A 15544-nucleotide genomic window follows, 5' to 3' on the forward strand; every position below is an offset into this window, starting at 1 on the left:
GATCTCCGGGGCCAGAAACCCCGGGAGACACGTTTTGCGTGTGGCAAACTTTTCACCTTGAGCGTTTAATTAAATGGATAAAAAGGGAAAACCAAGCGAAGAGCGCACACAAGCTATTCTCTTACATTTCAGGGTCATTCTACACAAGATTGCCTAATTTCACCCTCATTTTTCTATGTGAAACTCGTGCTGCCTTTAATCACGAGAAAACAACGTTGAAAGGACCGGGACTTTAAAAAGAATTGTCTTAAAAGGAACGCGTAAGACTTAAAAGCAACCGGGGCGCCTCAGCAACAGCGGGAGAAAAATCTCGCGCGGCCTCTAGAAGGCCGGTCTCGCGAGAGTTGCGCAAACGCGGCCTGACACCCCCCAGGTGGGCGTGGCCCCAGGTGGGCGGGGCGCTGGGGAATCGGCGTTTGCTGAGCTGGGAGGGGAGGCGGGTCCTAGTGCTCTTGCGCCTCGCGCTTTCCGGGGTCTTAGTCCCTGCGGACTCACCCGTGCACGCTCCTGTCCCGCGGTGCAGCTATGGCGCGGAAGTCGAACCTGCCTCTGCTTCTTGTGTCCTATCTGCTCGGGCCGGCCCTTGTTCGCAGCTGCAGCCCTCTGCCCCTGGTCATCAACACCTGGCCTTTTAAGAATGCCACCGAAGCAGGTGGGGGCGGCGGCCGGTGGGGCGGTAGCGCTGCGGGGACTGGCTGTGCGGGAGGAGGACGTCGCCTGTGGGCCAGCGAGCAAGCCCCTGGGAGGACAGGCCGCTGCCTCACTCGCCATGCACTTCATCTCCTGCAATTGGCCTCTGCCTCCATCCTCCTACCAGTGCCGCCTTGTAGGCCCACGTCTTTTAAAATGACTCTAAAAAGTCTAAAACGCCCCTAGCTAATGCATTGACTACCCTGCTGCTACCATCCCTACCTTTCTGCTTACTCTTCCAGTGGACTGGACTCTCATTTGCCTGCCATCCAGTGTCTGCCTCTCTGACCTTGCTTCTCACTTCTGCCCAGTACCTGATACTCCAACTTTGTAAATGGCTAGTAATTTCCCGAAAGCATGTTTTTTCTTCCTATTTACATTTTTTGCTACATACTGACATTTTCCGCCATCCAGTATGCTCAACCGGCCTTCACCTCCCAAACTTCTTGTTCACCTTAAAGCATTCAGCAAAAAGGTGCCAAAGGAGTTTAACCTGCAGAGCCTCAAAGTACTCATGTCACTTTCTGTGACTTCAATTTAACTGCTCAAACCACAGAATCTGCTCTTTAAAGCTGTCAAAGTGAGTCTGATTGCAGCCAGGCCTGAGAACCAGCACTCTAAAGACACCACTGCTTCCAGGAAGTGCTCCCTATTTAACTGCCCTCAGGCCGGGCCTGGGTCAGATGCCTATTTTCTGTGCATTGATAGTGCCCTGTGCATGCATCTGTCTTGGCATTGCTACATTGCATTATGCCTGTTTCTTGGTTTTGAGACATAGAACTACAAGTAATTTCAGAACTTCCATCTTGTGAGGGTGTTCATTTATTTCCTTTTTGGGGGCAGAACCCAGTGGAGTTGGATCTTTGCGGTATAGGCAGTGCGCAGGAATCAGAGAAACGAGGAAATAGCTGTGAGAAGGAAAAATTCCAGTGAAAATGAGACAAAGAAAGGGCAGCAGCCGGGGCAGGGAACATTTCTATGTAAGTTGCATGACTGGAAGTGGGGTCTTCTCACATTATATTTTCATAGTTTCTGGGCTCAATAGTGAGGTATATTGACCAGTGGTGGCACCCATCCTTCCATGGCTACTGTGTTTTTTGCTTTTAAATTTTTAAATGTACATTGGAGAACACTTTTATTTTAAAATCTTTTTGTTAAAAAAATTGAACAAAAAAAAAATTGAACAATTTTCTATTTTACAAAAAACCTCTCCCATTGTCCCCTACCTCTACCCCCTTTCCCTATGTAAGGGGCTCTTCAGATGCATTAGAGTAGAATGTGTCCTCTGGTGTCCAAAATGGCTACTTCTGAATTGTGGTTTTGCCTCATATTTGCTCTGTGACTTTGGACAATTCTTGGACAACTCACTTGCATCTCTGCACCCTCTCTTTAAATGAGGTCAGAATTTACCTTAAGAGCTTTTGGGGAGATTAAGCAAGTTAATTCATATAAAGCCTGCTTTGTAAATATATACTGTTACAGTATTGAGGCTTGGTATGATAGATATCCCCTCAATAAAGGTATTAGTCAGATCTTTTTAAATAAATAATGAATCAGAAGAATCTAAGGCTATCCCAAAAAACACCATGCCATCCAGCCACTTCCAGCCATAGGCAATCCATTGGTTGTAAGCCCTCAGCTGCTCACCAAAAGGTCAGTGGTATGCTCCTACTAACTTCTCTCTGCTAGAGGAAGCCGTGTCCTGCCCTGGAACCGCTGTGGGGCAGTTCTACTCTGCCCGGCAGGATCACTCGAAGTCAGAATTGACTCAGTGGAAGTTGGTTTAGGTTTGGTTTGGTTAGTAGCACCGATAGCTCCTCTTTGAATATCTCATAGTAAGTAGTTGCATTCATTTAATTTTGTCTAGCATTCTGACTCCATTGTAGCATTTGATAAAACAATTCAAAAATAATATATTAGAGCAAATGTAATAACATCAAGAGAACAAGTTACCAGTGCGTATCTGGTGTGTTTTACACACACACACCAACTGTTGTGATTTGATTACCAGCCTGGAGGACATTAGCATCTGGAGGGTCTCCCCTGGACGCGGTTGAGAGTGGCTGTGCTCTGTGTGAGAAGGAGCAGTGTGATGGCACTGTAGGCTTCGGAGGAAGTCCTGATGAATTTGGAGAAACCACACTGGATGCCATGATCATGGATGGGTAAGAATGCTCTGCAAGACCTCTTGATCTCTGCACCTTTGCTTCATGCGGAGTTATAGTTATTGAGGTTGGATGCCACCTACCATCCCAAAGTGTAGAGTGCATGAGTTTTCTCACAGGGCAAAGCCTGTAGCCTACTGTACTTAGCCTGATACAAGAACGTTTCCTCTCTCCATGAATAACAATAGACTAAAAATCACATGCAAGTAGTCTCCTTAGAAGAGAACCCCATGCTATAAATATCAACCACTAACCTTAAATGTTGTCATTTGTTTTGTCTGAAGCCTTAAAGTCCCTTTCAATAGACTAGTAAGAACTGAGAATTTTAGTGTTATTGGGGTAGATGGTAAATTAATTTTCTGTTTATTTGGGGTTTTTTTTTCTGGCTATGGGAATTTGTTTGGACTTCATAGGTGCCTGTCTCTTCTTCAACAACATTTACAAATTTCTTAGCGCCAAGCAGTACATTAAAAACAACAACAACAACAAATTATGTTAACTATTGTCTTTGTTTTTCTTGTAGAACGACTATGGATGTAGGAGCAGTAGGAGCTCTTAGAAGAATTAAAAGTGCTATTGGTGTGGCTCGAAAAGTACTGGAATATACAACACACACACTTTTAGTAGGAGAATCAGGTATATTCTAACTAAGTTTCTCCATAGCATTTTTCCAATTATGTTTACTCTGAAAAATAGGAATCTGTGTAAAATAGTAGTTTTAAAAAAGATGTCTAACTTTAATTTCCAGCTCTTTTACTTAATAGCAATTTGGGTAACTGACTTACTTCCTTACTTAACTTGTAATTGTCATGTTCTTAGACATTGAAATGGAATGTTTTTAAGTAATTCTTTCTCCAGAGATGAGTAATTGGTAGGCCCAAACAAAATTCAACATTAATGTCTTCTTATATTACACCTCACACCCAAGGAACATTGTTAGCATAAGAAGGTGAAATTTGATGTAATCTTGCAATGAAAGTGCCACTTCATTATTTGAGCTCTATCCAACGTACATACTAAAAATCATAGAGTAATTTATAACCAAAATCATTTTTAATGATTTGTTATCCAAGAACTCCAGCAGGCTTCCTTCACATTTGTTTCAAGTACAGAATTGGGGAAAATGCCAAAGGATCTGTTATCCATTCATTGGATTCCTATCGTTCTTCTGTTGGCAGCTCACCCTTTTTAGAAGTGTGAGATTTTGTGTCGGTGAGAGGTGTGCCTTCTCTGTAAAGAGGCAGGGAATTGTGGAAGGGAGGCAGAAAAGAAGAACTGTTATAATACACCCAAGGGCCTCCGCAGAGCAGGTTTAGGAAAGAAGACATATGGAAATGGGCTCTATTGTATCTTTTATTGTCCAAAAATTCCATTGAGAGGCTTCATGTATCCCCATACGTAACTGTGTCCCAATTAATGACCGCCGGAGCCCTAGTAGCATAGTGGTTAAAGTGGAAACTTTAACCTACCAGCCTCTGTGTGAGAAAGATGAGTCTGTGCTACTGTAAAGATTTATAAACTGGGAACATCCAACAGAGCAGTTCTACTCTGTTCTATAGTATCTGTGAATCACAATCAACTTGACAACATTGGGTTGGGTTGGGTTGGGTTGGGTTTAAGTGCTAGTTGACATAGAGGGCCACCTGTAAATACACTTTCTTTAAAAGGAAAAGACTTGCATGATTTATGTTTTTCATCTCAATCTCCAGCTACTAAGTTCGCTGAAAGCATGGGATTTATCACTGAAGACTTATCCACCGATGCTTCTCGAGCTCTTCACTCAGATTGGCTTGCTCGGAACTGCCAGCCAAATTATTGGCGGGTATGTGTGGAGATTTAGTTTTTTGAAGTGAATCTTTTGACTATATTAATGTCACCTCTGCTCACCATTGCCCACCTGCTGTCTAGCTGCTAGTTAGCATCCTGGCTGCACATGAGAACCAGTGGTTAAAACTGGATCTCTCTAAGGATAATGGTCTTAAAAGCTCCCTGGTTAAATTGAATACATATCCAAGAACTACTGGTCTCTGGCATTTTAAAACTGAAGTTCTTTTGTTTGGAGAGGGAACTGCCCAGATCAGAGCTCTTCTGCTTACAGTCTTTATAGCCAAGGCTCCAAGTCTTGGGGTGGGGGGAGCAATCTTCAAATACCATTAACATAATAGTTCTTAGATATTGTCAATGTGAAGTGTCCCCAATATCTTGCCCTTACAGGTGTGTCTCGTACACTACAAGTAGAATATCTGGTCCTGGAACCAGTGGGACTTTTAGCATAAACCGGTTTGACTTTATTATCTGGATCTCTTCTCTAAAGTATCTTAGTCTCTCATCTGTTTCTGCCTTAACTCCTAAATACCTCTGAATCACCAGAGTCTCTGGGATTAGTATGAGTAGCTGGAGACTCATAATACTAGGTTAAGAGGGACACCCCGGGGTGCTAATCTTTAAGCTATTTGTCTTTGGTTTCTTGCCTTTAAACCAACCTATATATACATCCTACATTTACGGGCTTGGATTGTTTTATCTTCTAAAATGTACAAACAAATTTTAGAGTATAACATGGAATATGTCCATATAAACCTACAGGGGTGGGGCGGGGAAAAAATGGCTTACCGTATATACTCAAGTATAAGCCAACCTGAATATCCGCCGAAGCACCTAATATTACCACAAAAACTGCATAAAAAATGTGCTGAAAAACTTGGCTTATATACATATGAGTATATACGGTAAATACAGATTTTATTTTAAATCTAAGACCTCTACTCTAGGCAGTAAAATTTGAAGATTGGCTTGTATATGAGAATTAATAGCTAATTAAAAACTTTATTTACATTTTCCATTATATTGGGAATTTTAGACATTTAGAGAAAACATTGGGGATGTCATATCTAGCCCAAATTACATACTTTTAAGATCAATGCCAATATTTAATAAAATCATATCCATTTTTTCCCACATGAAAATTCAACTATTTATAAATGTATATCTCTCAGTTACCAGCTGTCTTTCAGGGTTCTTGCTAGTGTAACCACTTGTGGTTTTTTAAAAAAAGGACTTAAATCTCATTTACAGGATGTTATACCAGATGCTTCAAAATACTGTGGGCCCTACAAACCCAAGCCACATAGTATTTTAAAACAAGAGGATCCTACCTACAAAGAAAAAGATCATTGCGGTCATGATACGATTGGTAATTTCACTTTCATACAATTTTCATGGCTAAAATTTAGCCGTTTTTAATTGCCGTCATAAACCGAACCCCCTGCCATCGCATCAGTTCCAGCTCATAGCAACTCCTTACGCAGGACAGTGGCAATGCCCCAGGGGGGTTCCAAGGCGGTCCATCTGTATGGAAGCACAGTGCTACACCCTTCCCACGTAGCGCTCCATGACTTCTTCTTCTGTGCCAGAAGTGATTTTAATTATTTCAATTCCCAAATATGACTACTTATACAGACATAATTTCTTTAGCCCTTGTATACTGTTTGGGAAATTACTGCATACAAGACGTGAAATCCAATGATAAATATGTATTTTTTCTGTAGCGCTGATAATTTTATATTGTTTGCTATATTCAAGAAAAATAATTTTTCTTACATGTTACTTTTGAAAGGTGTTGAACATAACTTGGTAAGGATATAGGATGTCTGAGAAGTGATGTTGACACCATGTAAGCAGCTCATTAAGAAACACAAATTATATCATTGGTGTAACTTTTAGTACTCCTACGTTTTCTTTTCTTTCTTGAAAGAAAAGAATTTATTTCTTTTCTTCAAATTAATGAGAGAACATATTTGTGTTACCAGTTATAGATCATTTGGCTAGATTTGAGGTAGATTTTAAAGTGAACCATAACCAAACTCAGATTCGGACTCTTACAGTACCTACAATAACTTTGTTTTTGTTTCTGTGTAACTTCTAGGTATGGTTGTAATCCATAAGACAGGACATACTGCTGCTGGCACCTCTACAAATGGTATAAAATTCAAAATACCTGGGTCAGTTTCCAGTACAACAGATATCACAGATATGTATGAAAGTCAAAGAGTATGTGCTACGTACTATAGGAAGATGCACATGTAAAGCATTGCCTTATTCCGACATGTGAGACAAATGTAGAAGATAGTATATTATTGTCTTCTAACTATAACAGGGATTCCCTGGGTGGTGCAAATGGCTAATATGCTTAGCTGTTAAACTAAAAGTTGGAAGTTCAATGACAACCAGAAACACCTTGGAATAAAGGCATGGCAGCCTGCTCCCAAAGATTCATCTACTCAAAAGCCCTAAGGAGCACAGTCTTATACCAACACACGGGAAGTCACCATGAGTTTTAGCATCATCTTGATAGCAACTAGTGCTAAAAGAGAAGGAGTAATAGCCAGTGCTTTAGAATTCAGGAAAGCAAGTGTGATCTACTTAAGCAGAGGTAGTTCATTGAAACTAGTGCAGAGATGCCAGGAATCGAGCCCCGAGCTCACTACAGGTAAGGGAGCATCCAGAGAAAGGGACTGGCCCATACATAGGAGTACATCTTTGAGAGTTAGACTTCAGCAGATAGAAAAGAAACTTTGGGTGGGAAGGAATGGAGGATAAGTCTGCAGGGGGAGATTAGATCCAGGTTTCCAGGAGTCTTAAGACAGTTTAAAGAGTCCTGATCTTATTGTAGAAGTAGTAGAAAAGTGTTGAAGGGTTATTACAAGGGAAAATCTTGATAAACGTTTAGCGCATTAGATTGAAAGCAAGAATAGATTGTAGGTGAGGGAAACCAATTTTGAAACTGTTGAGATAATCTAGCAATTAGATGATAAAAGATGGTAATAATGGAAGAGTCATTGTAAAATCTGTCCCATCTTGGTATGCACCTGGCTGGTATCAAATTCTTACAGAATTAATGTGGGTTTGTGGAAACCCAAGTTAAAAGACTAATGAAAATCTTTTCAGGGTTCTTTTGGAGGAAATGCTTTAAAAATCATCATCTGGAAGGCAACAGTGATGGTTGCCCAGCATTGTGAAGGTGCAAAGTGATACAGAAATATACCCTTGAAAATGGTGAAAATGGTCAATTTTTATGTTATGTATATTCTTCCACACATACTCTCACGTACACCCACACCTAGATTGGGGCTACGTGGAAATAGCCCAATTGTTGAAACAACTTTAAACATAGTTTCTACTTGATGCTTGACTTCCTTCTCTGAAGTTACTGTAATGTCCCCACAAAGCCGTGTAGGAGATTCCCCCCTCCCTGGATCCGGAGCCTATGCCGATGACACTGCAGGGGCGGCGGCAGCCACGGGGGACGGAGACGTCCTGATGCGCTTCCTACCAAGGTGTGGACTGTTCTGTTTGTGAGTTTTCCAGAAGATATTCTAATGGATAGTATCTTTTTTTTTTCTATTTTCGTGCCATATAATTCAAATTTGTGTGCACACTCTCTCAGAAGCTGTAGCCAAAAACACCTATCATTTTAATGGTTACAATCATTGAAGTTCAGTTCCCAGGGTCCTTCTGTGTAAATGAGAACACTTAGTAGCTATTTAAATAGTTTGCGTGAATCTTTATGCTTGATCACTAAACAACAGAACAGTCATAATTGAAAGTAAACGTGAGAGATGGAGCAATTGTATACAAGTCATTACTAAAACATTAACTACTAAAATATACTTTAAGACTGCTGACTAATGAAGACAGGGGTAGCTAAAGAAATACCCAAACAGAACAGTACTGGTCCTTCCGACCTGACATTAACTGGTGTATTAGTTGAAAAGACAGGCTTGGTGTCAAACTTAACTTGCTTTGAAGTTGACGCTCTTGTAAAAGTTACCGATTCCTGTTCGTTAATGTATTCTATCAAAAGTGAAAGTTTTGATATTTTAACCTTTCTAACTTGAAGTCATCTATTTGGCACTTAATATTTATGAAGTTTCACCTCTGTTCAAATTAGCTACCAAGCAGTAGAGTACATGAGGCAAGGAGAAGATCCAACCATAGCTTGCCGAAAAGTGATTTTAAGAATTCAGAAGTATTTTCCGAATTTCTTTGGAGCCGTTATATGCGCAAACGTGACTGGAAATTATGGTAAGTTATCTTTGGGGTTTGCATTTGTGTGAACTTGCATGTGCTAATAAAATCTATTTTTAAGTAGTGTAGTGCATTCCACTTTTATGTCATAAAAAAAGGCACTTTGTAGAGTAGGCACTAGTAAATGTTTCTCGATTTATACTAATCAACTTGTGAATCTTTTGAAAACTACCCCTGAAAAGTGTTAAAAATACACCTAACACCCTCCTTTGGTTACCTGCTGGTATCCGTGATGCGTTCTTTGGTACTAGAACTTTTATTTCACGTGTTTTCTAAGTATAGCTTCAGTTCTGGTTCATATTGAAATAAACTAGGCTCTTTAAATACATTCATTAACTAGAAGAAGATAGTGATGCATTTTCTTTACTTTCATTAATGATTTGAATGTTTCATCCATACTTCTTTTGGAACTTTAGAATTTGTTTTATGTTTTTCTTAGTCAAAACTAGAAAGTTTTAAAAACTAAAGTTAGCAAATTTTTGTTCTCAGCTTTAGGCCTGTCCTTTCCATCACTTACTTTCTGTGTGACCATATCAGCGTTTCAAAGCATTTCAAGATCAACCACTGCTGGTTCTCATTAGTGAGTTTTCAGATGCAGAAGATACACAGCTTACTGATCAATATGACTTATTAGGTTAGACTGCTTATTATTGTTCTTTGATCTTTCACTTCCCACAGTTCTGTATTTGAAAAACTTGTTTGAGGAATCCCTTATCATTTTCTAAGAACTGAGATACAAAAGTCAATAGAGTTATGGGGTGAGGGAAGTTTTATGTATAAAATAAGTTGGTTTCATTGATTCTCTCTTAAGAAATAAAACATAGAAGGCACGAAGTTAGATTTAGCAGGGTGTAAAAATATTAATTTTCTGATTATAGCTAACAAATTCCTTATATTTAAAATAATGATAGTAAGAGACGGCCTTCTGGTGGGTGAGCAGAGGAAGAAACCCAGTTGCATAAGAGGGGCAAGAGGAAAACTGCTACATTGAAATGAACTTGTTAGAGCAAAGAAATAGCTGTTCTGTCATTCTGTTAGAAAGGGAAAGAGTAAGGAACATGGGGGTGGAAAAGGGTCTTTGCAGGATGGGAATGGAATGGTATCTAAAGAAATTGAATTTTTAGCATGGGCCTAAAAAATATTTTTAATGAAATTACAAAATAAAATTTTAAAAGCAAAATACCAGTTAAGTTCCTGAGCCCTCAGAGATGGCTACTTATGACCATTATCTTTCATCTCATGGACTATTACGTCGTCGTGACTAGGGAGGGCAACACCAGTGTGCGTGTGCTTGGTTTAGGGAGAGTCAGGCATACCGTAGCCAGCATCAGGCAATTAAACAATACCTACTTCAGTACATCCAAAGGGAGCCCTTGTAGAGCAATGGTTAAGCAATTGTCTCAACTCAAAGAATTTCTATGAGGCAGAATTGACTCGTTTGCAAAATGTGTGTGTGTGTGTGTGTGTGTGTGTGTGTGTGTGTGTGTATTTAACCAAAAGAACTTTCTCTTTTCTTGGCCCCAGGTGCTGCTTGCAATAAACTTCCAACATTTACCCAGTTTAGTTTCATGGTTTATAATTCTCTAAAAAATCAGCCAACTGAGGAAAAAGTAGACTGCATCTAATCCATCTTTTCTGTCACCATGCCTATGTAAAGAAGAAGGAAACCAATGTATTCCACATGTATTCCAAATTCCCGGTGTAACGTAAGCACACAAATAAATTTACACTAAAGTGGCAAGGTCACCTTCTGTAGCTGTAACTTGTTTGTTTTGTTTTTACTTAAGCTATCACATGACCTCTAAAAATTATTGTGTGTATATATTTTGTAGTTATTAAACTTCATGTAATACTTAGATTTCTGGTTGTTGTTTCAAGAAATTGTTGCTTTGTTGGTGTATCTCTACAGTGATATTTAGGCCAAAGGAGCTACCGTATATACTCGAGTATAAGCCGAGTTTTTCTGCACTTTTTTTTCATGCAGTTTTTTGTAGTAAAATTAGGTGCTTTGGCAGATATTCAGGTCAGTTTATACTTGAGAATATATACAGTATATCTATATTTCCAAAGTAGATCATCTAAGTTTTATAAAGCCAAAGAAAACAGACAGTGAGCACAGTATGATAAGGGTTGATTGAATTTGATGTATTATAAGTGATACATATCATTGATTATTAGTTTCATATAATAGTTTCAGAGAGAAGAAATTGTTAATATGTATCCTTCGAGATTTTTACAGTGTTGGTCCTCATTATTTTTTCAGGTTCTGGTCTTGCTTACTCACTAAAATTTATGTGTTACCCAGCAATTATTATTTGGGGCACTTTCACATCCATTGTTGCACTTGCACCTACATAGAATGGCAAAAATAAAAAACACGAATCACCTGACAAACAGGTTCCCTGCTGATGCAGAACCAGGGGGCGCTGTGCTTCTGTGGTGCTCTCTTGTTGAAAACAAGAGCCCTTGGCACTGTCTGTTTAGTTTAACATTGTCTTGTTTTTGTTCATTTTAACAAATGATTCTGCTTTTAAAAACAGTCTCAAAGTGCAGTGCCTAACTGTCTGGCATTCTCCGTGAACGAATACTGTGATGTATCTTATGGAGAAAATAATGCGTGTTCAATAAGCTTTATTTAAGTGTGAGTTACAGTGCTAATGGCTGTAAGTTCAATGTTAATCAATACATCTAGAAAATTCATGAGGAAATTCTCAAATCTGTTCATGAGCCATGCCACAGAGTGCTGAAGTCCCACCTAGAATACAGGATGAACCTTTAAAAAAGATGAAAAGGTGGCCACATTTACAAATTCATGAGATGACAACCGATACCGTGAATTTGACGGTATTGTCATGAGGCTGAAATCCTAACCAAAAAAAGGCCAGTAAAATGTTAAACATTTTCTCAGCTAATGCTGCCTGGCTTGCACATTTCAAATGGTGATACCATGTGAAAAATGTTAAATTTGAAGGTGAGGCCACTTCTGTAGATTAAAGACAGCAGAAGAATTTTTAAAATATTTGCTTATATTTTAAAAATATAAAATATTTTCTTATAACACTGTGGGAATTATAACATCGTGGGAGAGCAGATATAAGGAGGTTGGCAAATGAGCGTATATAGTATAAATGGCTTCCCGAATCCCTCACTTTAAATCATTGAGTGACTGCAGTGTTCTTACAGTGCACAAACGCTAAGAGCAGCTTTAAATGCAAACCTTTAATGATGTACACAGTGTAAATACAACCTAAATGGGAAAATCTGAACAGTCTCAGCCTATTGGAGTTAGAACAAAAAAAACAATGGATTGTGTTTGAAGTAGTTTGTTATTGGCTCTACAATAACAAAACCAACAACATTGGTTTCATCCTAGAAATAGAGGACTATCTCCTGAGGAAAAAGCTTGTCTTCATCGTTTTAGGATTTGGGGATAATGTGCAGAACTCGAAAATGCACGGTCTCATGTAGAAAGTCTTTTCATATAGGCGAACATTATGTCTCTCCTCCAGCCCCTCAGTCAGGTCATAGTCCAAGCTGTCCACCTTCTGAGGAAGCTTTATGCCAGGGATCATGACAACAAGGAGGAGGCCACCTCAATGGACCAGAAGTCAGTCGCTGTGCACAGCAGATTGGCCGTGTGGGCCCAGCCTGGGACAGCAGCACATGGGCTGTTGTCAGTAGCTTAGAAAATATCTGGACAGCATGAAAACCTTCTGAGGCGTGAAGATGTTATCAAAAAGATAATGAAGGGTGGCAAAACTCAATGTATTACACATGTCAAAGAAGTGACGTCTGATGACATGGAGAAAGAAGATATGGGGATTTGGGTAGAGATCCCAGAACCCACCATAAAGACTGGGAAAAGATTGTAAAACAAGACATCACTCTGAGTGATGTCAAGGATGGCTATTAAAGTTGGGTTAAGGCTCAAAGAGTACCTCCGCAGAGCAGCTACAGCATCAGAAAGGGAATCTGCCTTGGAGGTGCCTAACTTCTATTGAAAGATGCTTAGAGAGCTGAGGTTAAATATTAAACAGATAAATATTAAACAGATAAAGCTCACACAAAGTGTAAACTAGTTTGGGGTTGGAGCGAGCTTTCCAAAACAATATATTAACACACTGCAATCGCCAAACTCTTGAGGTAGAATTCACGGTTGTCAACTTGCCACAGTCATTGAAGTCTGCCTTTTCTGCAGAATAAATTCCACCAGCCTCTCCTTTGATTTTCATGGGGCAACTCAGAGTCCATTAAGCACACACAAGTCCCCATCACACATCAAAAGCACAATTTTCATTAAGAGTTGTTGGAGTGATATTTACTATCGCTGTGTCGATGGTGTATGAATACCTGAAGTTCCAGGATCTCAACACATTCTATCATTAAAAATCAAACTCATTGCCATCAAGTAGATGCTAACTCATAGCAACCCTATAGGACAGAGTAGAACTGCCCTGTGAGGGTTTTTGTTTGTTTGTTTGTTTTTAATGCTATGAGTTTTTAAGACTATATGAGTAGAAAGCCCTGTCTTTCCCTTGCAGATCAGCTGGTAGTTACAAACTGCTGACCTTGGGGTTAGTAGACCAACTACCATGCCACCGGAGCGCCTATTCTAGACTTCATTGGTGTTAAATTTTGTAAGGAAGACACTACTCAAAGGCATTGGGTAGAATAGCATTCACTCACAGGAAGGCAGAATAAAAGTGAGATCAGCTTTAATAGTGAGCATTGGTCCCCCATAGCCAGCGAGTCACATTCGGCAGCCAACCCCAGACGGTGGTTTACACACACAATCCTCGTGCTGCAGGCAAGGGCCCCTGTCCGTCCCGTCAAGGAGCAGGTATAGCTGTGCGTTGGTCAGTCTCATACGGGACACCCTCATAAGCAGAACATTGCAGTACACATGAAGCATAAAACAGAAACATCACCGAGCAAGATACCTTCATAGAAAGTGAAGTTCCACGACATAGATTTTGCATGGCTGGCCCACAGGAGGGGCGAGCCCTGTGAGGGCTGCTTGTCCAATAGCATGTCTGTGAAACTTTAAATGTTTGGCCTTTCTTTTTTCAGAATTGACTGTATTGTTATTACTAAACAGTATGGAAACTATAACCTGAGCCTCACAGAAACCTTTTTCTTTTCCTAGACGCAATGATTCCATATTCACTAGTTTGGTGTTTCAGTGGTATCATAGAACACACCATTGATGTGCACTACTGGGACAGCTCCACTCAAAACTCCTTAGACGGGGGAGTGGACGGCCCAGGGAGGTTTCTAGGCTGTCGTCTGTACAGGAGCAGACTGCCAAGTGTTTTCTCCCATGGACAGGCTTCAGCTGCCAACAATCGGTTAGCAATTGATTAGCAAGCAATCAGAGATGGAGGTCCATAGATGTTAGCCCACAGGAGCTCTCCAAGGAACCAGGAGCCAGAATTTGAGGAGAGAAAGATATTCCCTGAGAACCAACGAACAAAGAAAACCTTCGCTATAGTGCTTCCCCTGAATTTGGACTTGTAGCCCCCTAAGTAGTGAAAACTCAAGTACTCTTTATTATTGATCATTTCTTTTGGATGTACTGTGGAAACTTTAACTATATTGTGATTTAAAAAGAAGAAAGAGAGCTGGAGATCACATGATAAAAAGAGAAAAACAAAGTGTGTCCTTAATTCATGAATTTTTATCCAAATTTCTTCAGCTGCTTAAAAAAGCTCTTTGTGACTCTAATTGTCCAGATACTAGTAAGTAGATGAGTACTAGCCATTTCAAATTTTTCCTTTGGTTCTTACATTTTCAAAAATACCATAACTTGTTCAATGATTTTAAGAACCTCTTAATGTTTTTGGCAAGACTTTGTATCTTTTATTTATTACAACCTGTATGTATTTTTCTGTTTGAAAGAATACATTTATAGTATTTCCTCTTAAAGAAAGAAAGATGCCAATGGAATGGCTAGAAGAACCGAAGGATGGCCTGTAGTGGAGTGAAATTTCTTACTGTGGTTCTTACACCCGTGCCTCTCTAACTCCCAGCAAGTGATGGAGTGGAATGATGCAAATAGGGTCTATGTAACTCTTACTAGAGGTGTTGGCCAGTTTTTGTTACCACCCTCAAGCTATAAGGATGAGCCATCTGTGAAGAAGGAGAAGAGAGAGAAAGGCCAGGACCCACTGGAAGAGCACATTACCGACCTCAGGCCTCTCAGGCGGCAGAGGCCTGGGCCAGAGCATCAGGGACTGTGGTTCAGAGATTAGAGGATAGAGAATGAGGAGCGTACCGGACTATAAGACTGTGACACTGGAAAGGTGGACTTCCTGATCCTCCAGGAAGACAAGCCAAGGAATGACATGGCTTAGCAGTGGTTCTCAACCTGTGGTTTGCAACCCCTTTGGGAGTCGAATGACCCTTGCACGGGGGTCGCCCAATTCTTAACATTAGCAAAATTACAGTTATGAAGTAGCAATGAAAATAATTTTATAATTGGAGGGCCACCACATGAGGAACTGTATTAAAGGGTGGTAGCATTAGGAAGGTTGAGAACCACTGGCTTAGGGGCTGAGCACCAGAGAAAGACCTGGTTGCTGACTGAGGAGGGAAATTGCTAT

At 40.1% G+C, this 15544-nt stretch overlaps 1 protein-coding gene across 2 annotated transcripts; it reads left to right on the forward strand.

The window, feature by feature from the left end:
* The first annotated feature begins 480 nt into the window (after positions 1-480).
* Positions 481-10688, forward strand: AGA (aspartylglucosaminidase). 2 transcript variants are annotated; one of them, XM_004696132.2, is made up of 9 exons: positions 481-652; positions 2702-2855; positions 3379-3491; positions 4565-4677; positions 5931-6048; positions 6781-6856; positions 8084-8191; positions 8806-8939; positions 10467-10688. In XM_004696132.2, the coding sequence occupies exons 1-9, from the start codon at positions 526-528 to the stop codon at positions 10565-10567; spliced, it is 1044 nt and encodes a 347-aa protein (XP_004696189.1). In that variant the 5' UTR covers positions 481-525; the 3' UTR covers positions 10568-10688. The 2 variants fall into 2 exon arrangements, with proteins under 2 accessions (XP_004696189.1, XP_045142893.1); XM_045286958.1 differs by lacking the exon at positions 10467-10688 and adding an exon at positions 9432-9809.
* The last annotated feature ends 4856 nt before the right edge of the window (positions 10689-15544 follow it).

Source organism: Echinops telfairi, unplaced genomic scaffold (genome assembly GCF_000313985.2).
Source record: "Echinops telfairi isolate 266 unplaced genomic scaffold, ASM31398v2 ScPeMD7_9;HRSCAF=40, whole genome shotgun sequence".
NCBI classification, from domain to species: domain Eukaryota; kingdom Metazoa; phylum Chordata; class Mammalia; order Afrosoricida; family Tenrecidae; genus Echinops; species Echinops telfairi.